The sequence below is a fragment of the Delphinus delphis genome, chromosome 12 (genome assembly GCF_949987515.2).
Source record: "Delphinus delphis chromosome 12, mDelDel1.2, whole genome shotgun sequence".
NCBI lineage: Eukaryota > Metazoa > Chordata > Mammalia > Artiodactyla > Delphinidae > Delphinus > Delphinus delphis.
Window position 1 is genome coordinate 44,518,873 of NC_082694.2, and position 25,524 is coordinate 44,544,396.

General features: G+C 41.4%; 1 protein-coding gene across 2 annotated transcripts in view; it reads right to left on the bottom strand.

Moving 5' to 3' along the window:
* Window positions 1-25,524, bottom strand: part of EML6 (EMAP like 6) — a 319,300-nt gene that overhangs the window by 136,631 nt on the left and 157,145 nt on the right. For both annotated transcript variants that reach the window (XM_060027575.1, XM_060027574.1), the window contains exon 7: window positions 366-567. In XM_060027575.1, coding sequence (XP_059883558.1) covers window positions 366-567 — 202 coding nt within the window. The remainder of the gene's footprint in view (window positions 1-365; window positions 568-25,524) is intronic.

Genomic DNA, 25,524 nt, shown 5'->3' on the forward strand with positions numbered 1-25,524 from the left:
AAATTGCCAGGCTGCCTCCAGCAGGACCGAAGGTACAGAAAGAAACATGATCTTATCACAGATGAGTGCACTCAGCTTACATCTTCAGCTGGAGGAGACCTGGAGGCCAATCTAACCAGCAGCAGTGAATTTTCACTTCTAAGAACATATTCTTGACTTAAGATGGAGCCAAAGAAAGATAGCAACAAGAAAAGGTCAAGAAGCCAACTGTTGTTAAGCAAAATGGCTTAACATTCTGTTTGGAAATTGTGAGGTTCTGCACTGTGGGTTATCCTTCTCTGAAAGTAATAAACAAATTTGGGCAAACTGAATCTGTTATCCCAGGGAGGTGAGTGAGGTTACAGCCACCACTTCTAGGGCCTCACCTGACAGAGCGGTCATCGCTGCCTGTCACAGCCAGCGGCTTCTTGGGGTGCAGGGCCAGAGCCCAGAGCTCCCCCTCACAGTGGCCCTGCAGGATCAGCATTGGCTTGTCCCGTTCTCGCACGATCACTTCAAATATCTCGCTGTCCTGGGTCCCTGCTAGAAGGCGGTCTGCTTTCCAGCACACACTCCGGATAGAGAGGCCTGACGAAAATAAATGAATAAAATAAACGCATATCTCCACACCATTCACAAATAAAACACCTAAAGTTAATACCCTGTCACCGGGATAGCACCTAAGGCAACACATCTGAACAGTGCCTGGGGGTGGAGAATCAACTCCACACACCACCCTGTGTTATTGACCACTGCCTTCTGTGTGTTAGTTGTTCCCCCGACCCCTTGTGATTTATTCTGTAAAGGAGTGATTGCTCTTTCCTGTCTGACTTAGGCTAACTGTGTTTCTACAGCAGGGTCTATATTAAATACAACACCTTAAAGTGAATATAAGAACAGGAATTGGTCTTTATGAAAACCTAACCCTCTATGAAACAATTTCCTTCTCATTTGCTATGGAAAAGTTAATAATCACTTCAATCTTTAGGATGCTAACATTGTAATAAAATTATACGTGGGTGATACTACAGGACGGTTGATTATCATATTAGGCAAGTTCAGTATGTATTTGATCAGAACCTAGACTCATTCTGCTGGATAAATAGATGCATCCGTGTCCCAGAAATATGCAAATGAAACTCTAATTTCAGTCTCAGAATACCATCAAACATCTGAAGATGTTTTTCCTCACTGACTTAACGATTTATGGAATCTTCTCTAAGAGCACAGTACTCCCTTTTAAACCCAACCTTCCTCCGTATTATTCCATCCTCTTCAGGCAGATCCCCACCTGCCTGCCTGCGTGTTGATCTGGGCTTCTCTCAGTCTGTTCTATTCCTCACCGGCTACATTATTTACGTACATAGTGAATTTTCTCACGTCTGAATTAGAAATGCAGAAGCAATCCCACTTTCATAACTTTAAACTACTTAAGGATGTGATAAGCTTTGAGATCTGACTTGTCTCCCCGTCTGGCTTTGTGTCTTTTGTGTAGAAAATGCCAGAAATCAGAACACCTGGACTTCAGTCCTGCTCTACACCCGATTGGCCAGACATACCAGGGAGAGTCCCCTTTTCTCTGGGGACCAGTTTTTCTCCCCTTAAATGCAGATTGTAATTATGGAGACCATGTAATTTATCATCCAAATCAGGACCCCTCTGCAAGTAAAAGTAGGCTCTAGAAATCATTAAATTTACATAACTTTGTAAAATATTTATTAACCAAGAAAGCAGCTTTACTATAATGAAAAACCTATTAAATAATTCTATCAAAAATATTTTCAAATCTAAAATTATAATGACACTTTATCACAGAATGAAAGGTCTAGGACAGAGGGACGAATAGGCAGACACACAGAAGGTTTTTAGGGCCATGAAACTCCGTAGGACCTATAATGGTAGGTATATGTTATTATACATGCGTCAAAACTCACAGAATATACAACACCAACAGTGAACCCTAATGTGAGCTATAGGCTTTCGGTGATGATATGTCAATGCAGGTTCATCCACTGTAACCAATGTACCATTCTGGTGGGCAATGTTGATAGGGAGGCTGTGTGTGTATGAGGACAGAGGTAAATGAGAAATCTCTGTACCTTCCATTCAATTTTGCTGTGAACCTAAAACTGCTCTAAAAAAAATAAAGTCTGTTAAAAAAAATCCAGGACAAATGATGGGACAATATAAGGTTTAATTGGGGGTATCTGGACACCATAACTGAAATCCTCATTTATTTTTAATACTTATTTTTGGCTGTGTTGGGTCTTCGCTGCTGTGTGCGGGCTTTCTCTAGTTACGGTGAGCAGGGGCTACTCTTCACTGCAGTGCACGGGCTTCTCATTGCAGTGGCTTCTCTTGTTGTGGAGCATGGGCTCTAGGCACGCAGGCTTCAGTAGTTGTGGCACACAGGCTTAGTAATTGTGGCTCACGGGCTCCAGAGCACAGGCTCAGCAGTTGTGGTGCACGGGCTTAGCTGCTCTGTGACATGTGCGATCTTCCTGGACCAGGGCTCAAACCCGTGTCTCTTGCATTGGCAGGCGGATTCTTAACCACTGCGCCACCAGGGAAGTTCCTGAAATCCTCATCTCAACTCACTGTGGTCTTGAAAGTATCCAATGAGATAATGAATTTGTTTACAAAAAGTATTTTTTTTTTAAGGTACAAGGCTATTATTACATGAGATAACTCTCTTTACTTCTTGCTCTGAAATCATTATTATGTGTCTTGAAATGGAAGGAGACAGCACACAGGCAGATTTATTATTCCTGCTGTGAGTAGTAAGTAGGGATACCTTGGCAACGGCTAGTTCAGGGTCACTCAAAATCCTCCACTGCAAACATCACGACGGGCTTTCAAGATTGAAAAGGACAGATGTGTGGGGAAAGCAGTCGGGATAAGATGGCAGGCTAACAGGGCAGGAAGCTCAGCTAAGGAGGAAACAATCCTTTTGCTACTGTCCCTTTCTCATCCTTATCTTTTTCCCATGCCTTATTATTAACATGTTCTTATTTTCTCTAGGAAGGGGGTGAATTTGTTGTCTCCCCAGCAGGCTTTGCATCATCTACAATTTTATTACAGGAAAGGTATAATACTTTGTTCTTCAGAAATAGGAAGTAAATAGGGATATTAATTATATTCCAAAATTGGCAAAAAAATTTAAAGAATTTACTAGTTTATTATATTCATTGTCCATTTCCTCTCACTAATGTCTGTGAAAACAAGAGTTTTCTCAGTTTTATACACTGCTGTATCCTCAGTACCTAGCACAGTGTCTGGCATGTGGTAGATGCTCAATAAGAATTGATGAATGAATAAAATAAAACATTCAAATCACAAACATTTCTCAAGTCTTGGAGAGACCAAGAAATAAAAGACAACATCTCCACCCTCAACAAGACCCTTCAAAGAAGGAAGGATATATTCATTTATTTATACAAAAAATTTTTATTGAGCACCTATTACATGCCCAAGACTGGAGCCTGAACAGTAAACAAGCCAGGCTCATGCCCTCATGGATTTTGCACTCTAAGGAGGAGCCAGACATTTGTAAGCAGAGATATATATATTCATTTTATGAATATACAATAGGGAAAGGACAGTTTCTGCCATAAATGGTGTTGGGAAAACTAGACAGCCACATGCAAAAGAAACATATAAAATAAACTCAAAATGGATTAAAGACTTGAATATAAGACCTGAAAACATAAAACTCCTAGATGAAAACATAGGTGGTAAGCTCTTTGACATCAGTCTTGGCTATAATTTTTTGGCTCTGACACCAAAAGCAGAAACAACAAAAGCAAAAGTAAACAAGTGAGACTACATCAAACTAGAAAGCTTCTGCACAGCAAAGGAAACCATCAACAAAATGGTAAGGCAACCTACCAAATGGGAGAAGATATTTGCAAATCATACATCTGATAAGCGGTTAATATCCAAAATATATAGAGAACTCATACAACTCAATAGCAAAAACCCCCAAACAATCTGATTAAAAAATGGGCAGAGGATCTGAATAGACACTTTCCCAAAGAAGACATACAGATAGTCAACAGAAACAAGAAATGATGCTCCACATCCCTAATCATCAGAGAACTGCAAATCAAAACCACAATGAGGGAATTCCTTGGCGGTCCAGTGGTTAGGACGCCATGCTTCCACTGCAGGGGGCAGGGGTCTGATCCCTGGTCAGGGGACTAAGACCCTGCAAGCTGCAGGGTGCAGCCGAAAACACAAAAACCAAAACCATAATGAGATGTTATCTCATACTTATTACAGTGGCTGTTATTTTTTCAAAAAGACAAGAAATAACAAGTGTTGGCAAGAATGTGGGGCAAAGGGAACACTTGGGCACTGTGGGAATGTAAATTGGTATAGCCACTATGGGTAACACCATGGAGGTTCCTCAAAAATTAAAAATAGAACTACTGTATGATCCAACACTGCTGCTTCTGAAGCAAACAAAAACACTAACTCTAAAAGGCATCTGCACCCCCATGTTCACTGCAACATTACTCACAATAGCCATGACATGCAAACAACCTAAGCGTCCATCAATGGATAAAGAAAATGTGATACATACATATACAACAGAATATCATTCAGCTACAAAAAAAGGAATTATTGCTATTTGGGACAACATGGGTGACTTTTGAAGGCATACTGCTAAGCAAAATAAGTCAGACAGAGAAAGACAAATACTGTATGATCTCACTTTTATGTGGAATCTAAAATATAAAAGTAAAAACAAACCCAAAAAACTCACAGATACAGAGAACAGATTGGTGATTGCCAGAGGTAGGGGTGGGCAGTAGGCAAAATGGGTGAAGGTAGTCAGAGGCACAAACTTCCAGTTACAAAATAAACAGGTCCTGGGGGTGTAATGGACAGCATGATGAACATGTACGATGTACATTTAGTAATATCGTAACGTATATTTGAGAGTAGCTAATGTATCTTGAAAGTGGATTTTAAAAGTTTTCATCACAAGAATAAAAATTTGTAACTATGTGTGGTAATGGACATTAACTAGGCTTATTGTGGTCATTGCTTTGAGACAAATATATCCATTATGTATAGACAACACATATAATACATACATATTATAATATATGTAATATAATATATATTATACATATACACACATTGTATATAATCATCATGTTGTATACCTGAAACTGTTATATGTCATTTATATCAGTAAAAATGATATATACATACATATATACAGCTATATATATACACATCTTATATATCTTAGCAATGTTACATATTTTAACTGTTATCAAAATACTCAAAGCACAATCCTTTTATAATTCCATTGACTGTCCTAAAGACTCACCCTTTCCAAGCAGGCCTGGCACCCAAGGCACTACTACAAGCATGAACAGGCCAGTTCTTCCCATTTTCCTCCAACAGTGTATTCCTCCATCCCCTAAGACTAAATGGCTTGAAAACAGAATTTCTTCCAAAGGACCAGCACTGTATTTGATCCAGCGTACAAACATTTTTCTCCCCACCACCCCCACTATTTTTTAACTTCTTGTTTGGGGAACAAATTCAGAAAGGTCAAGAATATTATAACAACAACCCATCACATGGAATCAATGTGTTAACATTTTAAAAATATTTGCTTTGTCTTTAAGAGGTTTAGAACAAAAAAGAACCTTCCACCTCAGCCTAGACTGATGAGGCAGTCCAACTACACAGCACCCAACTGTGTTTTCAGACTGTGTCCAGGGAGTTCTTGGATTCCTAAAAGAGCCGCAGGGGCCTGGCAAGGAGAGCGCAGGGAAATGAGGGGCGAGAGGCAGAGTCTGAGGATCCAACCCCTGCTTTTCCCTCAACAACTCACAGTCTGTGTTTTCTAGCGGATTTCATTTGAAAAAAAGTGTTCCACTGAACTAACCAACAAAAGGGAGAAGATTTACATGTAGCAAAGGCAATGAACTTAAACTGATAATGGATTATTTCTGACTAAGTAGGGGTAGGGGAAGAAGGAGAGAGAGAGAACCAGGGGAGGAGTCGTTTCATTTTCATTGTTTGCAACATAAACCTAATGAGCTGTGAACATTTTCTCTGGAGACCAGCTCAGGATCTCCACAAACACTCAGTTCTTCAAAGAGATAAATTGGATTTTGTCACATCAGACAAGTCGACCCCAGGGCTCTACCTACAGAGACAGACAGGATGCTAGGCCACTCTCACTTCCCAGAGAACCATTTAAAATAGGAATGACTTGTAAATTTTGGAGATTAATCCTTTGTCAGTTGCTTCATTTGCAAATATTTTCTCCCATTCTGAGGGTTGTCTTTTGGTCTTGTTTATGGTTTCCTTTGCTGTGCAAAAGCTTTTAAATTTCATTAGGTCCCATTTGTTTATTTTTGTTTTTATTTCCATTTCTCTAGGAGGTGGATCAAAAAGGATCTTGCTGTGATTTATGTCATAGAGTGTTCTGCCTATGTTTTCCTCTAAGAGTTTTATAGTGTCTGGCCTTACATTCAGGTCTTTAATCCATTTTATTTTTGTGTATGGTGTTAGGAAGTGTTCTAATTTCATTATTTTACATGTAGCCATCCAGTTGTCCCAGCACTACTTATTGAAGAGGCTATCTTTTCTCCATTGCATATTTTTGCCTCCTTTATCAAAGATAAGGTGGCCATATATATGTGGGTTTATCTCTGGCCTTTCTATTCTGTTCCATTGATCTATATTTCTGTTTTTGTGCCAGTATCATACTGTCTTCATTACTATAGCTTTGTAGTATAGTCTGAAGTCAGGAAGCCTGATTCCTCCAGCTCCATTTTTCGTTTGCAAGATTGCTTTGGCTATTTGGGGTATTTTGTGTTTCCATACAAATTGAGAAATTTTTAGTTCTGTGAAAAATGCCATTGGTAGTTTGATAGGGATTGCATTGAACTACCATACGACCCAGCAATCCCACTACAGGGCATATACCCTGAGAAAACCATAATTCAAAAACAGTCATGCACCAAAATGTTCATTACAGCTCTATTTACAATAGCCAGGAGATGGAAGCAACCTAAGTGTCCATCATCGGATGAATGGATAAAGAAGATGTGGCACATATATACAATGGAATATTACTCAGCCATAAAAAGAAATGAAATTGAGTTATTTGTAGTGAGGTGGATGGACATAAAGTCTGTCATACAGAGTGAAGTAAGTCAGAAAGAGAAAAATAAATACCATATGCTAACACATATATACGGAATCTAAGAAAAAAAAGGTCATGTAGAACCTAGGGGTAAGATGGGAATAAAGACACAGACCTACTAGAGAATGGACTTGAGGATATGGGGGGGAGGGGTAAGCTGTGACGGGGTGGGAGAGTGGCATGATATACACTACTGGGCGTGAGGTGGATAGCTGGTGGGAAGCAGCCGGATGGCGTGGGGAGATCAGCTCAGTGCTTTGTGACCGCCTGGGGGGGTGGGATAGGGAGAGTGGGAGGGAGGGAGACCTAGGAGGGAGAAGATATGGTAACGTATGTATATGTGTGGCTGATTCAGTTTGTTATAAAGCAGAAACTAACACACCATTGTGAAGCAATTATACTCCAATAAAGATGTTAAAAATAAATAAATAAGAATTAAACAACAAAAAAATTTTAAAAAATTTAAAAAAAGGAATGACTTCCTAAGGACACCTCAGTGGATAGAGAGCTGTATTCAAGTTTCCTAATAACGTCCCGTTTAGGAATGTTATTGGTCACCTCAGGCTGGCCGAGGTGACCATTGCTTTGTGAAGTATTAAGTTGGCTTTGTTTCTTTATCTTCTGCTCTGGGAGTCAGACAAATATAGGGTATTATCTGGACTACGGTTAGAAATCCACCAGGAGTGAAAAGAGAGCCAGGGAAAACCATCCTAATTATTTTAAACTACAGAAATTCTCCTTTCTTCTTAAAAAGTGCATGTTTCAGAGACTCTTGACAGAATGAACTGAAAGCATTTTGCTGAATTGGTGAGGGGTGCACATTTTGGACACGGGGGCCTTCTCGGCCGCTCGCTCTACGATGAGAAATGCGGGGTTCTGGCCTGTGCTTGGTCCAGACAGCCAGCAGATGGCAGTAGAGAGCAACCACCCACCTCAACATAAAAATCCTAGAGGCTAAGATCAAATTCTCACCAGCCCTTTGCCCGGATTTTATACTCAGACCAGGGAGTGGGAAACAGTATCCTTTCAATCCCCTCTGTGACAATTCTGAAACCTGGGCATGGGAGATCTAGTCCATGAGTATCATGAGTATCAACACAGACCTAAAGGACATTGCTTATTTTCCACTAGGTCATTGAATGGTTAAGTACATGGACTGGATTTATAGCCCAGCTCTGTGACATGGCAAGCATTTAACCTTTCAAAGCTTCAGTTGCCCTACCTGTAAACTGCAGAGAATATTAGCACTCACACATCACAGCCCTGTTACGAGGATTCAATGCAATCGTATATTTAAACACTTGACCCAGTGGCTGCTACTTAGGGAACTAATCAATAAATATCAGTTGTTATTATTTTTACCCAGCAGGTTTTTATTGAGTTCACATCTCAATGGAGAACAACCTGCTGTGCGTGTGGTCAGATTCCATCCCCAGGCAGGGTCAGCACCACGAGCTATGAAGTTGCTGCTTTTGCCTTTCCTTGAGTCTCTTAGTTACATCCTTGTGTTACAACTTATTTGTTGTGTTGTTTGTTACCATTTTTTTAAATAGACCTTTACTGGAGTATAATTGCTTTACAATACTGTGTTAGTTTCTGTTGTACACCAAAGTGAATCAGCCATATGCATACATATCCCCTCCCTCTTGAGCCTCCCTCCCACCCTCCCTATCCCACCTCTCTAGGTCATTTTGATGTGCCAGCACTGCCGACTCTCAGAAGGAAAGGCTATATCTGACAAAGAGAACTCTTTGGAGAATAAAATGGTTTATTTCCCTCAGTTGTTTGGCCCAAGAAGGGAAGACTGGCAGCTGGGAGGGGGTTGGTATTGATACTTATTAGTGTTCTTAAATCTGGTGCACCAAGGCCTGATATATGGTAAAGGGCCAAGAGCAGTTGCTCCAACACTTACTGTCCATCAGAAACTACACAGAAAGTGTTTTTAAAACAGGGATGCCCAGGGAATTCCCTGGCAGTCCAGTGGTTAGGACTCTGTGCTTTCACTGCTGAGGGGGCGGGTTCGATCCCTGGTCGGGGAACTAGGATCCCCACAAGCCTCGCGGCGTGGGCGAAAACAAAACAAAACAAAACAAAACAAAACATGGATGCCTGGACCCTACTCAGAAGTTCCTCTCAGTTGCTCTGGAGTGGAGCTGGGCATAGTTATTTTTAGCTCACCAGGGCTGAGAACCACTTGTTGAGAACCAACCACTATCAAGCTGTTCCCAAACTAGTGTGCGTTCTCAGACTTTAGTCAGACTGCTGAAAATTCAGATTTCCAGGCTGATTCTAATGCAGTGGTTCTTCAACCAAACGTTGGAAAACTCCACTCTAGTAGATTAGAAAGCTGAACGCCTGATGAGCAGATAGCCAAAAATAAGTGCAACTTTGAGAAATCCTTTTGGAGTCAAACAAGCAAGTTCTGTAAATGGGCAGGAACGGTTCTCCCAGACATTCCCAGCCCTGCACCCAGAGCTTTGCACATGTGCCCAGGAAGGCTCACAGTGACTCAGGAGGAGGCCCTCGGACAGCACCAGGCCATAGGTAGGGACAGGAAATATATAAATGAGGAAATTACAGCACAGACAGTTTACCTTATTTGCCCCAAGTCCCAGAGCAAGCAGGTGATGGAGATAAAATGAGGATTCAGGCAGTGCCAGTCTGGAGCAAACTCTCTTCCCCACAAAGGTATTTCCCTTCTCTGTGGATGCGCACCCAGGACATGGTACCAAAGATCAAACAAGAGAGCATGATGGCCTTCTCCTACCAACCTAATCTTATTAAAGGTGAAGTACTAAGGAGCGCCCCAGATAAAAGGTAATAAAAGGACAAGAGGGAGAGAGATTTCACTCAGAGGGAAGAGGGAGTGTTGGGAGCGGGTGTGGAAAAACTGCGCCCCCCCCCACAACCAGCAGGAGGTGGCTGAGGTGCCTAGGGAGTCTGGAGGTGGGCCAGGGGCTCTGGCGGCCTAGGGCAATGTGGAAGGCAGAGTTCGGAACCTAAGGGGAACAAGAGGGAGGGAAGGCGGGCATCTCCCCAGGGATTCGTGAGCACCAATGACCAGGGAACAGGAGTGGCTTTATGATTCACAGAGCCCAGTACAAAAGGGAAATGTGAGGTCCCCTTGTTTAAAACTGATTAAGAATTTCAAGATCAAGAGGGAAGAGATATGGGAACATATGTATATGTTTAACTGATTCACTTTGTTATAAAGCAGAAACTAACACACCATTGTAAAGCAATTATACCCCAATAAAGATGTTAAAAAAAAAAAAAAAGAATTTCAAGATGATGACAGCAAGCACTAAACCAAGTGTAGGGCCCTCCTGCAAGTAGGCAGAGCTCATGCCCCGGGAGCCAGCCGTGCCTGGGGACCCCCAGAGCTGCTGCAGGAAATACGGGATCCTGCATGCAGAGCGCCTAGCACAAAGCACCACGAGCCTGCAGCATGAAGTGCCCATGGCCTGCTGCTCCTGTTTACAAGGGCTCTCTGCCTGAGAACTTCCAGCAGATACTCTCTACAAAATCCACTCCTCAGGATCCCAAATCCCATAGCCTCAGGAATACTGAAGGATCCACACAGCCTAACGGGACCCCAGAGGACAGAAACACACTGCCAAGCCCGCTGCCTTCACCCCAGGGAAGGAACACCCAGGCTGGTCTTTGTAGGAGGCCGGCTCGGTCAGAGTGTTTACAGGGGACTTACTACCAGAACAAACCAGACAGTCAGCCTCTGCTTCTCTGACACCACGTCCCACACCAAGCCTGAACAAACAACAGGCGACGCTCCTCGGGTGGCACACCTCACCACCCGCAGCTCCTGCACGTTCCTCTGCAGGGCTTCCACTTGCTCAGAACACCAGTGACGCAGGAGGCCATAAAGGACAAAGGTGAGCAGACAGGGAGAGGTGATGGATACGATGGGAGTGGAGGTGAGCAATGAAGCACTCAGGGGACCAGGAGAACCACAGAAGATACTTGTTTTGTTTCTATCACCAACAAGGCTGCTTTCAGATTTGAGAGTTGGTCCTTTGAACCTTCTACACCAGGGTTTCTCAGTTGCGGCACTGTGAACATTAGGGGCTGGCTAATTCTTAGTCGCGGTGTCTAACATTGCAATATGTCATTTTAGGATGTTTAGCAGCGTCCCTGGCCTCAGGAATGCCAGTAGCACCCTCCCAGTTGATAATCAAAAATGTCTCCACACAATGCCAAATGTCTTCCAGAAGATAAAAACGCCCCTGTTTCAGAACCACTGGACAGAATGATCCTCAATGTACTCTGAGGGGGAAAAATGGCAATAAGAAGAATGGGTAGTGGGGAAGAGTCACCTGCGCTCCCACCTCTGATCCTGCCCCACTCTAGTCCACTCTCTGCTCTGGAGCAGGTGGAGCCCTGACCGTGACACTCACCCCCTTAAGCCTTTCTATGACCTCCTACTGCTGGTCCGTGGGGGCCAAGCTTGAACACAGAAATTATCTGTTCCTCCCTCTGAAGCCTTTCACCTGTCACCGTGCACTCCAGTCACACGATGCACTCTTCATCATTGGTCCGTTTCCAGGGCGCCTGCGTGTGCCAGGCACTGTTCTAAGTGCTTGCTTGGGAGGCATCAGTGAACAAAGAGGCTCCTGCCCTTGTAGAAACAGACAACAGCCATAAGCATCACAAACAGGTGAGTTATACTGTTTGTTACAAGGTGAAAAGAAGATCTGTGAAGAGAGGATCAAGAGTGCGGGACGGTGGAGGCAGAGTGGGTTGCAATTTTAAATAAGGTCATCAGGGCAGCTTCACTTGAGCAAAGGAGAGGGGTAGTAATCATGCAGATTCCTGGGGAGAGTGATGCGGGCAGAGGGAGCAGCCTGGGCAGAGGGCAGAGCAGAGGGCGGGAGGCCTGAGGGGGAAAGGACCTGGTAGGCCATCCTAAGGATGTGTACTCCTTTTCTTCGGAAGATGGGAATCGTGGCAGGGTTCTGAGGAAATGTGACCTGGCTCACATAAATTTCCAACAACTCCCTCCAGCTGCTATTCTGAGAATAACGGCTGAAGCAGGGACACAAGTTATAAAGCAACTGTAGTAGCCCGCGCGCAAGATGGTGGTTCAGACCAGTGAGGGGGCAGAGGAGATGGTGAGAAGGCTAAGAAGAGGCATCTTGTATCCTCGAGACTTCAGCCTCCTTCTCTTGCTCAACACTGAGGGAATGCTGCTTGACCTAATGCAAGATATCTCCAGATTCAGTCTACGGTTCATTAGACATAGCAACAATTCAATAAACATGTGTTGGGAGTTAAAATAAACACAGAAAAAACTCCAATAAAATGCATGAAGCACACTTTTTAGAAGAGCCTATCTAGTTCCCAGGCACGTTTCTGACACTTAGTAGATGCTTAATAAATGCTCATTGAATGAATAAGTAAATGAATAATGCATCTTACACTGTGTGACTAATTACTGTACTCCTTTAGACATCATCATTTACAACCATTAGCTCAAAGTATTTTATTACCATAGATGTAATTCATTTTGATTGCCTTGCTTTAAGAATTATTTTTGGCTTTTTTTGCTGCCACTGTAAGTCATTTAAGCTTCATTATTTTACCTAGGTCATAAATTTGTTTTAAAAATGATCAGACTCAAAATGCACTTTTGCTGAGTTTGGTGTGAGACTTGAGTTACAGCTCTAACCCTACAACGGCCCTGAGCTTCATTCTATTCATCATAAGGTGACAGAGTGCACGTGATGACATCATGTGGAACTCTATGTCTCTCCCAGCTTGAAAATTCCAGAACTTGATATTCACTGGAAAATGTACTGGAGGTCCACCATCCCATATATCTGAAATTTTTGGTGGTAGGCGCATTTCGGGATTTTGAAAATTTTGGATTTGGAACTCATGTAATAGATCCAGTGGAGTCTGGGGCAGCACCTTGAAATCAAATATTTCTGCGGTGAAGGGTATGAATATTCATGCATATGAAGACAATAAACAGCTTCATAATAAGTGTAAGTCATGTTTTGCTGCCAAATTAGTTATAAATAATATTTTGGAAAAAAAAGAAGTTGCACCCTTACCTAACACCATGTGCAAAAATTACCTCAAAAATGGATCAAAGACCTAAATATAAGAGCCCAAACCATAAAACACTTATAAGAAATCTTAAGAGATCTTCATGAAATTGTATTGTATTTGGCAATAATTTTTTGCTATGACACCAAAAGCACAGGTAACAACACAGAAAAATAGATATATTGGATTACATCAAAATTAAAAACTTTTATGCATCATAGGACATAATTAACAGAGAAGGCAACCTATGAATGGGAGAAAATATTTACAAATCATATATCTGATAATGGGGTTAATATCTAAGATATATAAAGAATATTTACAGCTTGGCAACAAAATAACAAATAACCTGATTTAAAAATGGGCAAAGGGAGTCGAAAACAAGATGGCAGAGTAGAAGGACGTGCTCTCACTCCCTCTTGCGAGAACACCAGAATCACAACAAGCTGCTGGACAATCATCGAAAGGAAGACACTGGAACTCACCAAAAAAAATACCCCACATCCAAAGACAAAGGAGAAGCCACAATGAGATCGTAGGAGGGGCGCAATCACAGTAAAATCAAATCCCATAACTGGTGGGTGGGTGACTCACAGACTGGCGAACACTTATACCACAGAAGTCCACCCACTGGAGTGAAGGTTCTGAGCCCCACGTCAGGCTTCCTAACCTGGGGGTCCGGCAACAGGAGGAGGATTCCTAGAGAATCACATTTTGAAGGATAGTGGGATTTGACTGCAGGACTTTGACAGGACTGGGGGAAACAGCGACTCCACCCTTGGAGGGCACACACAAAGTAGTGTGCGCATTGGGACCCAGGAGAAGGAGTAGTGACCCCACAGGAGACTGAACCAGACCTACATGCTAGTGTTGGAGGGTCTCCTGCAGAGGCAGGGGGGTTCTCTGTTTCACCGTGGGGACAAGGACACTGGCAGCAGAAGTTCTGGGAAGCACTCGTTGGCATGAGCCCTCCCAGAGTCTGTCATTAGCCACACCAAAGAGCCCAGGTAGGCTCCAGTGTTGGGGTGCCTCAGGCCAAACAACCAACAGGGAGGGAACCCAGCCCCACCCATCAACAGTCAAGTGGATTAAAGTTTTACTGAGCTCTGCATACCAGAGCAATAGTCAGCTCTACCCACCACCAGTCCCTCCCATCAGGAAATTGCACAAGCCTCTTAGGTAGCCTCATGCACCAGAAGGCAGACAGCAGAAGCAAGAACTACAATCCTGCAGCCTGTGGAACAAAAACCACATTCATAGAAAGACAGACAAGATGAAAAGGCAGAGGGCTATGTACCAGATGAATGAACAAGATAAAACCCAGAAAAACAACTAAATGAAGTGGAGATACACAACCTTCCAGAAGAATTCAGAATGAAAATAGTGAAGATGATCCAGGACCTCAGAAAAAGAAGGGAGGCAAAGATCAAGAAGATGCAGGAAATGTTTAACAAAGGCCTAGAAGAATTAAAGAACAAACAGACAGATATAAACAATACAATAACTGAAATGAAAAATACACTAGAAGGAATCAATAGCAGAATAACTGAGGTAGAAGAATGGATAAGTGACCTGGAAGACAGAATGGTGGAATTCACTGCTGCAGAACAGATTAAAGAAAAAGGAGTGAAATGAAATGAAGACAGCCTAAGAGACCTCAGGAACAACATTAAACACAACAACATTCACATTATAGGGGTCTCAGAATGAGAAGAGGAGAGAAAGGACCAGAGAAAATATTTGAAGACATTATAGTTGAAAACTTCCCTAACATGGGAAAGGAAATAGCCACCCAAGTCCAGGAAGCCCAGCCAGTCCCATACAGGATAAACCCAAGGAGAAACACGCCGAGACACATAGTAATCAAACTGGCAAAAATTAAAGACAAAGAAAAATTATTGAAAGCAGCAAGGGAAAAATGACAAATAATATACAAGGGAACTCCCATAAGGTTAACAGCTGATTTCTGAGCAGAAAATCTACAAGCTAGAAGGGAGTGGCATGATATACTTAAAGTGATGAAAGGGAAGAACCTACAACCAAGATTACTCTACCCGTCAAGGAGCTCATTCAGATTCTATGGAGAAATCAAAAGCTTTACAGGCTTCCCTGGTGGCGCAGTGGTTGAGAATCCGCCTGTCAATGCAGAGGACACAGGTTTGTGCCCCGGTCCGGGAGGATACCACATGCCACGGAGCGGATAGGCCCGTGAGCCATGGCCGCTGAGGCTGCGCACCCGGAGCCTGTGCTCCGCAACAGTGAGAGGCTCGTGTACCGCAAAAAAAAAAAAAAAAAAAAAAAAAAAAGCTTTACAGACACGCAAAAGCGAAGAGAATTCAGCACCACCAAACCAGCTCTACAACAAATGCTAAAGGAACTTCTCTAAGTGGGAAACACAAGAGAAGAAAAGGACCTACAAAAACAAACCCAAAACAGTTAAGAAAATGGTCATAGGAACAAACATATCGATAATTACCTTTAGCGTGAATGTATTAAATGCTCCAACCAAAAGACACAGGCTTGCTGAATGGATACAAAAACAAGACCCATCTATATGCTGTCTACAAGAGACCCACTTCAGACCTAGGGACACATACAGACTGAAAGTGAGGGGATGGAAAAAGATATTCCATGCAAATGGAAATCAAAAGAAAACTGGAGTAGCAATACTCATATCAGATAAAGTAGACTTTAAAATAAAGAATGTTACAAGAGACAAGGAAGGACATTACATAATGATCAAGGGATCAATCCAAGAAGAAGATATAACAATTATAAATATATATGCACCCAATATAGGGGCACCTCAATACATAAGGCAACTGCTAATAGTTATAAAAGAGGAAATCGACAGTAACACAATAATAGTGGGGGACTTTAACACCTCACTTACACGAATGGACAGATCATCCAAAATGAAAATAATTAAGGAAACAGAGCTTTAAATTACACAATAGACCAGATACATTTAATTGATATTTATAGGACATTCCATCCAAAATCAGCATATTACACTTTCTTCTCAAGCGCACATGGAACATTCTTCAGGACAGATCACATCTTGGGTCACAAATCAAGCCTCAGTAAATTTAAGAAAATTGAAATCACACCAAGCATCTTTTCTGACCACAACGCTATGAGATTACAAATGAATTACAGGGAAAAAACATAAAAAGCACAAACACATGGAGCCTAAACAATATGTTACTAAATAACCAAGAGATCACTGAAGAAATCCAAGAGGAAATCAAAAAATACCTAGTGACAAATGACAATGAAAACACGATGATCCAAAACCTATGGGATGCAGCAAAAGCAGTTCTAAGAGGGAAGTTTATAGCAATACAATCCTACCTCAAGAAACAAGAAAAATCTCAAGTAAACAATCTAACCTGACACCTAAAGGAACTAGAGAAAGAAGAACAAACAAAACCAAAAGTTAGCAGAAGGAAAGAAATCATAAAGATCAGAGCAGAAATAAATGAAATAGAAACAAAGAAAACAATAGCAAAGATCAATAAAACTAAAAGCTGGTTCTTTGAGAAGATAAACAAAATTGATAAACCATTAGCCAGACTCATCAACAAAAAGAGGGAGAGGACTCTAATCAATAAAATTAGAAAAGAAAAAGGAGAAGTTACAACAGACACCACAGAAATACAAAGCACCCTAAGAGACTACTACAAGCAACTCTATGCCAATAAAATGGAAAATCTGGAAGAAATGGACAAATTCTTAAAAAGGTATAACCTTCCAAGACTGAACCACGAAGAAACCGAAAATATGAACAGACCAATCACAAATAATGAAATTGAAACTGTGACTAAAAATCTTCCAACAAACAAAAGTCCAGGACAAGATGGCTTCACAGGTGAATTCCATCAAACATTTAGAGAAGAGCTAACACCCATCCTTCTCAAACTCTTCCAAAAAATTGCAGAAGAGGGAACACTCCGAAATTCATTCTATGAGGCCACCACCACGCTGATACCAAAACCAGACAAAGATACTACAAAAAAAGAAAATTACAGACCAATATCACTGATGAATATAGATGCAAAAACCCTCAACAAAATACTAGCAAACAGAATCCAACAACACGTGAAAAGGATCAGACACCATGATCAAGTGGGATTTATCCCAGGGATGCAAGGATTCTTCAATATATGCAAATCAATCAATGCGATACACCATATTAACAAATCGAAGAATAAAAGCCATGTGATCATCTCAATAGATGCAAAAAAGCTTTTGACAAAATTCAACACCCATTTATGATAAAAACTCTCCAGAAAGTGGGCATAGAGGGAAACTACCTCAACATAATAAAGGCCATATACAACAAACCCACAGCAAACATCATTCTCAATGGTGAAAAACTGGAAGCATTTCCTCTAAGATCAGGAGCAAGACAAGGATGTCCACTCTCGCCACTATCATTCAACATAGTTTTGGAAGTCCTAGCCACGGCAATCAGAGAAGAAAAAGAAATAAAAGGAATACAGATTGGAAAAGAAGAAGTAAAACTGTCACTGTTTGCAGATGACATGATACTATACATAGATAATCCTAAAAATGCTACCAGAAAACTACTAGAGCTAATCAATGAATTTGGTAAAGTTGCAGGATACAAAATCAATGCACAGAAATCTCTTGCATTCCTATACATTAATGATGAAAAATCTGAAAGAGAAGTTAAGGAAACACTCCCATTTACCACTGCAACAAAAAGAATAAAATACCTAGGAATAAACCTACCTAAGGAGACAAAAGACTTGTATGCAGAAAACTATAAGACACTGATGAAAGAAATTAAAGATGATACCAACAGATGGAGAGATACCAAGTTCTTGGATTGGAAGAATCAATACTGTGAAACTGACTATACTACCCAAAGCAATCTACAGATTCAACGCAATCCCTATCAAATTACCAATGGCAATTTTTATGGAACTAGAACAAATTATCTTAAAAAAAATTTTGTTAATTTTATTTATTTATTTATTTATGGCTGTGTTGGGTCTTTGTTTCTGTGCGAGGGCTTTCTCTAGTTGCAGCAAGTGGGGGCCACTCTTCATCGCGGTGCATGGGCCTCTCACTATTGCGGCCTCTCTTGCTGCGCGGAGCACAGGCTCCAGACGCGCAGGCTCAGTAATTGTGGCTCACGGGCCTAGTTGCTCCGTGGCATGTGGGATCTTCCCAGACCAGGGCTCGAACCTGTGTCCCCTGCATTGGCAGGCAGATTCTCAACCACTTCGCCACCAGGGAAGCCCCATCTTAAAATTTGTATGGAGACACAAAAGGCCCTGAATAGACAAAGCAGTCTTGAGGGAAAAAACGGAGCTGGAGGAATCAGATTCCCTGACTTCAGACTATACTACAAAGCTACAGTAATCAAGACAATATGGTACTGGCACAAAAATAGAAACATAGATCAATGGAACAAGATAGAAAGCCCAGAGATAAACCCAGGCACCTATGGTCAACTAATCTATGACAAAGGAGGCAAAGATATACAATGGAGAAAAGACAGTTTCTTCAATAAGTGGTGCTGGGAAAGCTGGACAGCTACACGTAAAAGAATGAAATTAGAACACTCCCTAACACCATACACAAAAATAAACTCAGAATGGATTCGAGACCTAAATGTAAGACCAGACACTATAAAACTTAGAGGAAAACATAGAAAGAACACTCTTTGACATAAATCACAGCAGGAACTTTTTTGATCCACCTCCTAGAGTAATGGAAATAAAAAAAAAATAAACAAATGGTCCCTAGTGAAACTTAAAAGCTTTTGTACAGCAAAGGAAACCATAAACAAGACGAAAAGACAACCCTCAGAATGGGAGAAAATATTTGCAAATGAATCCACGGACAAAGGATTAATCTCCAAAATATATAAACAGCTCATGCAGCTCAATATTAAGAAAACAAACAACCCAATTCAAAAATGCGCAGAAGACCTAAATAGACATTTCTCCAAAGAAGACATACAGATGGCCACAAAGCACATGAAAAGCTGCTCAACATCACTAATTATTAGAGAAATGTAAATCAAAACTACAATGAGGTATTACCTCACATGAGTTAGAATGGGCATCATCAGAAAATGTATAAACGACAAACGCTGGAGAGGGTGTGGAGAAAAGGGAATCCTCTTGCACTGTTGGTGGGAATGTAAATTGATACAGCCACTATGGAGAACAGTATGGAGGTTCCTTTAAAAATGAAGAATAGAATTACCATATGACCCAGCAATCCCACTACTGGGAATATACCCTGAGAAAACCATAATTCAAAAAGACACATGCACCCCAATGTTCATTGCAGCACTATTTACAATAGCCAGGTCATGGAAGCAACCTAAATGCCCATTGACAGACGAATGGATAAAGAAGATGTGGTACATGTATACAATGGAATATTACTCAGCCATAAAAGGGAACAAAACTGAGTCATTTGTTGAGACGTGGATGGATCTAGAGACTGTCATACAGAGTGAAGTAAGTCAGAAAGAGAAAAAGAAATATCATATATTAATGCATGTATGTGGAATCTAGAAAAATGGTACAGATGAACCGGTTTGCAGGGCAAAAGTTGAGACACAGATGTAGAGACACCAAGGGGGGAAAACCGTGGTGGGGTGGTGACGGTGGTGTGCTGAATTGGGTGATTGGGATTGACACGTATACAATGATGTGTATAAAATTGATGACTAATAAGAACCTGCAGTATAAAAAAACAAACAAAAAAACCAACTAATACTAAATTTTCTTTGGGTTATTTGTATGGAAATATGTTAATATAAATGTTTCGGACATTACATGAAATTTCTAAAAATCTTATATGTTCTGGTATAATGTTATAAGTCATAATTCTAGTTATTACTTTAAAATGTGTATCAGAAATAAAAAAAATTTTTTTTTCACTGCAAAGTAATGGAGCTGTTACAGTGGAGGATTACTGGACTGAATGTCAATATGATGACATAGTATGAGTGTGTTTTGTGTTTGGTAATTGCAATCATTGTTGCTTTGGTTGTGGTCATCCATTTACAATGCTTGGTGTCAGTTTATCTCTTGTAAAAATAAAATACAGTGCGTGTGTGTGTGAAAAAAAAATGGGCAAAGGACTTGAATAGAAATTTCTCCAAAGATGATATACAAATGGCCAACAAGCTTATGAAAGATGCTTAACATCAAAAATCATTAGGGAAATGCAATTGAAAACCACTTCACATATATCAGAATAGCTATTAACAAAAAACCAGGGCTTCCCTGGTGGCGCAGTGGTTGAGAGCCCGCCTGCAGATGCAGGGGACACGGGTTCATGCCCTGGTCCGGGAAGATCCCACATGCCGTGGAGCGGCTGGGCCCGTGAGCCATGGCCGCTGAGCCTGTGCGTCTGGAACCTGTGCTCCGCAATGGGAGAGGCCACAACAGTGAGAGGCCCGCATACCGCAAAACAAAAAAACAAACAAACAAAAAACCCAGAAAGTGTCGGTGAGGATGTGGAGAAATTGAAATCCTTGTGCACTGCTGGTAGGAATATAAAAATGGTGCAGCTGTTATGGAAAACAGTATGGAAGTTCCTCAAAAATATTAAAAATAGAAATACCATATGATCCAATAATTCCACTTCTGGATATATATCCCAAGGAATGAAAGCAAAGTCTCAGAGACATTTGCGTACCCATGTTCATTGCAGCATTATTCACAATAGCCAAAAGGTGGAAGCAACCCAAGTATCCATTAACAGATGAATGGATAAACAAAATGTGGTATACAACGAAATATTATTCAGCCTTAAGAACAAAGGAAATTCTGACACATGCTACAACATGGATGAACCTTGAAGACATTATTCTAAGAGAAATAAGCCAGTCACAAAAGAGCAAATACTGCATAATTCCACTTATACGAGAATAAGAATAGGCAAATTAGAACAGGCAAATTCACAGAGACAGAAAGTAGAATGGGGGCTGCCAGGGCCAGGACGAGAAGGGAATGGGGAGTTGTTTTTTAATGGGTATGATGTTTCAGTCTGGAAAGATGAACAATGTTCTGGAGATGGATGGTCATGATGGCTGCATAAGGTGACTGTACTTGATGCACTCATATGTTTACTGAAAAAATGGTTAAAATGGTAAATTTTGTGTATATCTTACCACAATAAAAAAGTTGGTTGCCCTCATAAAAAATATATGTACATTTTGGCATTCTGAGTTTTTTGACTTCAGAATTGTAGATAAGGGATCCTGGATGAATTAGATCGCTGATTTATATCACCATGTATTGTTAGTAAAAACTTGTTTGCAGACTCACAACTCACAAAAGTTGTATGTCAGTGATATAAATAAAACACTACTATTCCTTTGATTGAGGAATGGTCCTCTGGGCTTATGAAGTCCATTTTCTTTTACTAAGACTTGGGGAGAAGAGAAGAAGCCCTGAGAATCAGCTCTGGCTGTACAGATTCTTGTTGATATGACAATGACCTATCTCCAAGCTGATTCACCCTCAATTTAAAGAAGGGTTAATTGTTTTCAGTAGAAGTCAAAGTCTTAATTAGCTCAAGTTTGACTATAAAGATGTAGCAGAACTGATTAATACCATCACTTTATAATAAAGCTGTAATATCATTTTGGGTTTTTTTTCCTGAGCTTAGTGTTAATCTTAGTTCATCTAAAAACTGTTCTCTTTCTTGTTTTTTAGCAAATAATAATTATCAGAAGATGCAAATATAGGTAAATCTTATGAATATTTATATAAAACAACTTGGAAATGGCCAGATTCATTTTATAGATCTTCTGGAAGTCTATAGGAAGGGCAGTAGAAATAGTGCCATAGTAAGTGTGGTTGTTACAAACAGACTCAGATTACCAAACGTTAAGTAGCAGTTTCTGAATTTTTACTAGTAAGTTTATAAATTTAAGGACTATAGAATATCAGTACTATGTCATGGGAGTTGGGACATGGCCATAATTAATTCTCTTGCTAAATTTATTTAAATAGTTGTTTGAGTAATACGAGAAGTTACTATATTTCCACAGAAATGAATTCGAGTCATTGCTATACAAACAGCAAAAATATCGAAGAAGGCTCATTCATATCAAGAAATTTTTACTAGAATAAAACTGTCCATACACGTAGCTTCATGTCCAAATTGAGAGCAAAGTAGTAAGACAGGCTTGGACCTGAAACCCTGGGACCCGTTGCTGCAGCGCTTGCACCTGGACAGTCTCCTCCAGCAACAAAATACAAATAAACTATAAGGAACTAAAAATAACTGTGTGCTTGCACAGTTGGGCTAAATTATGAACAAAAAGACCAAAAACCCAACTGCCACTTCTGACCAGCCCAGAGGAAAAGCAGGGTACTGCGCATGCCCCCTGCACACAGCACCACCAAGGGAGTGGGCAGACCGCCTAAGCCACCCCTCTGGCCGGACCCCTGGACCCACCCCTACCCTCACCCCATATAAGGAAGCAGTTTACCCCCGCTCAGGGAAGGAGCAAGGAACGTGTTACTTGTTTTTGCTCCCTCGTGCTGCAGCAGGAGCCCCAATAAAGCCTTGCCTGAATTTCTTGACCGGCCTCTTATCAATTTCCATTGATTAAGGAGGCCACGAACCCTGGTTGGTAACTAGTTCTAACAGTGCTTTGCTTGTATCTGCTCCTTCCAAATGGTACTTTGTTTCCATCTTGAGGCAGAGCCTGAAGGTGGAGGAAAAGTCAAGACTCCTTTTCGGGGAATGGCGGCGGCGGCGGGGCGGGTGGGCGGTGGTGTGCAGGGCAGGATGGGGTGGGACAAAGTACACCCCAAGTCCTGTCCACTTTGTCTTCTTCCTCCTGTTTCAGCCTCTCCCCACAGTCTTTCCTTCCCTCCCCTTTAACCCACACTGTCTGCAAATGCTCGGAAGAGCGAGGGCATGTATGGTAATGGCTGGTTGAAGAGGGAGCTGGAACAGAAAACTGTATACATTTCAACTACTTTTAATCCTCACCTGCAATCCTACATATTTTAATCCTTATACTTGTGCTGGGTCTCCTAGCTCACTCTGGCCTCACTCCCACCTTCAGGTGCCCTAGAGTACACCCCTGTCACAGGGTGGCCCTGGCAGCTGGTCTCAGAGAACGTCATGGAGGGCCTGTTCTGAGACTTGGCTTCTCAACTCAACGGCCCCCCGGCCCTGCTTCCGTGTGATGATGGCGCCAAGGCCCGGCTGAGGGCAAGAGAAAGTCCCTGAGGGTGGTTCAGGATCGTGGCAGGTTCCCCCTGCAAGGCCCTGTCCACACAGGCTCGAGAACTAGCTGAGTTGAGGGTGAAGAGTAAGCCAGATTTGGGGTTGTTACCAACACTTCAACCACGAGCCTTTCATTCGTTTGACTCTATACATTTGTCCTGTTTTCCACTAAGGGCTGGAAAAAATGCCGGCAATTCTTTGGAAGTTTGATAGTACATAGTAGACTTCTGTTACAGTGTTGCCAAAAGTGTGACAGGCAAAGGCACCACTGATGGTGAAGATGCTACATGGACAAAATTTTTTAATCCAATAGCTAGAACTTAACAATAAACAGTATATTAAAGCCATAATTTCACAGATATTATTGCTTATGAGGAGAAGTTAAAAAAAAGAAGAAAGAGATGCATTCACATCCATTTAAAGTAAAACATGAAGTAAACAAGAGTATTGGTAGTGAGCTGAGACTGCAAAAATGAAGAAGGTGGCAAGAAAACGGCACCCATTTTCACGGCTCCTGAACAGCAGCATGGTTTATCCAGTCCTTTAAAAGCACAGTTCACTACTCCTCCTGAAATACAGGCTACTGTCCCACTGGCCATCCATCTAAAAATACATGCTAATCCTTCCCCTGATAGCTATAAGCCCAGGTGCTACAGGCCACACCTATGAGATGCAGGCTTGCTTAAGGTCCTTCCGTCCACTGTGCACCACCTATATCCTCTTTGATATTGGCAAGCGTGTGTGGGAATCAGTTGAGACTGATAGAAAATAGAACGTGTCCCTGACCACCTTCCCTTGACTCTGGGGATAGGAGTTGACCATGGGGGTGGCTTTGTACAATCAATACAAATCCCTGGCTATACAGATGCTTGTTCTGAACCGGCTCCTGAACTCTCCTTTGAGAGCCTGAAGTCAGGGACTGGGTATCAGGGAGAAAAGTAGAGCAGAGTAAATATGGCTTCTGCCCTGATCCTCACACTTTAAAATTTATACCTTGATTATGTGATAAAATTTTGGGATGAGCTGGATAAAGTGACTGCCAAAAAGGAATCACGATTTCTGGTTGATGCTCCCCAACATCTAGCCAGTTTATGGTCAATAATCCCATCTAGTAAGTTAACTCATGAGTTATCTAAGTATATGTTTTGCTTCCAGTTTACCTTGAGGGATACACCAAGAAGTTTCACGGTTCAAGGTCAAACATTTTTGGCTGCTTTACTAGCATTTTTAACATTGCTTTTATGGGTGCTTACTTGCTTATATCTGCCTAAAGTACTTTTCTGGATAAAGTTACATTGGCCCATGTTCTCTGGCAGAGAACTCGAGGGCCTTGACTGTCCATGCAATGAAGTGGACACTAAATTCTCACGTGAACAGAACTCCCCACATGTGCTCAGTGGACTAACGTCACTTGTGACTTACTTCATCTTATCTTTCCTATTTACATTTTCCACTTTAATCTCTCTCAGTGCCAAATTCTCTATATGAAAAATGAGATAATAAGCCTATCATGAGAATTTAAAAAGATGTATATAAACTGCTTTGTATTCTCTGGTACACATACTTAACATATTGTTAACAGTAGCCAACGTTTACTGAGGGCTGACCATGCACCATGACTTACTCTAAGCACTCTGCAAGTGTATTTAATCCTCATAGAACTCTATGAGGTTGGTGTTGGTATTACCCCCATTTTACAGATGAGGAAACTGAGGCCCAGAGATGTTAACAAATTTGATCAAGGTCTCCAATCTATCACAGGTAAAACTTGGATTTGAACCCAGGCTCCCCGACTCTGAGCCCGGGCTCTTAACCCCTACTACTATGGTAGCTACTCCACTAAGGCTATTTTTTTAAAAATAATTTCTCTTGTTTTTCCTATTATTTATTTATTTATTTATTTTCAGAGGCTGCATGCAGTTACATTTAGGGTCACTAACTTACCCAGAACTTCCCAGTTTTATAACTGAAAGTCCCATCTCTCAGGTTACCAGTCAGTAGTTTTATTATTATGTTGTTTATCTTTGCAGCAGGACCACTGCTTGTACATA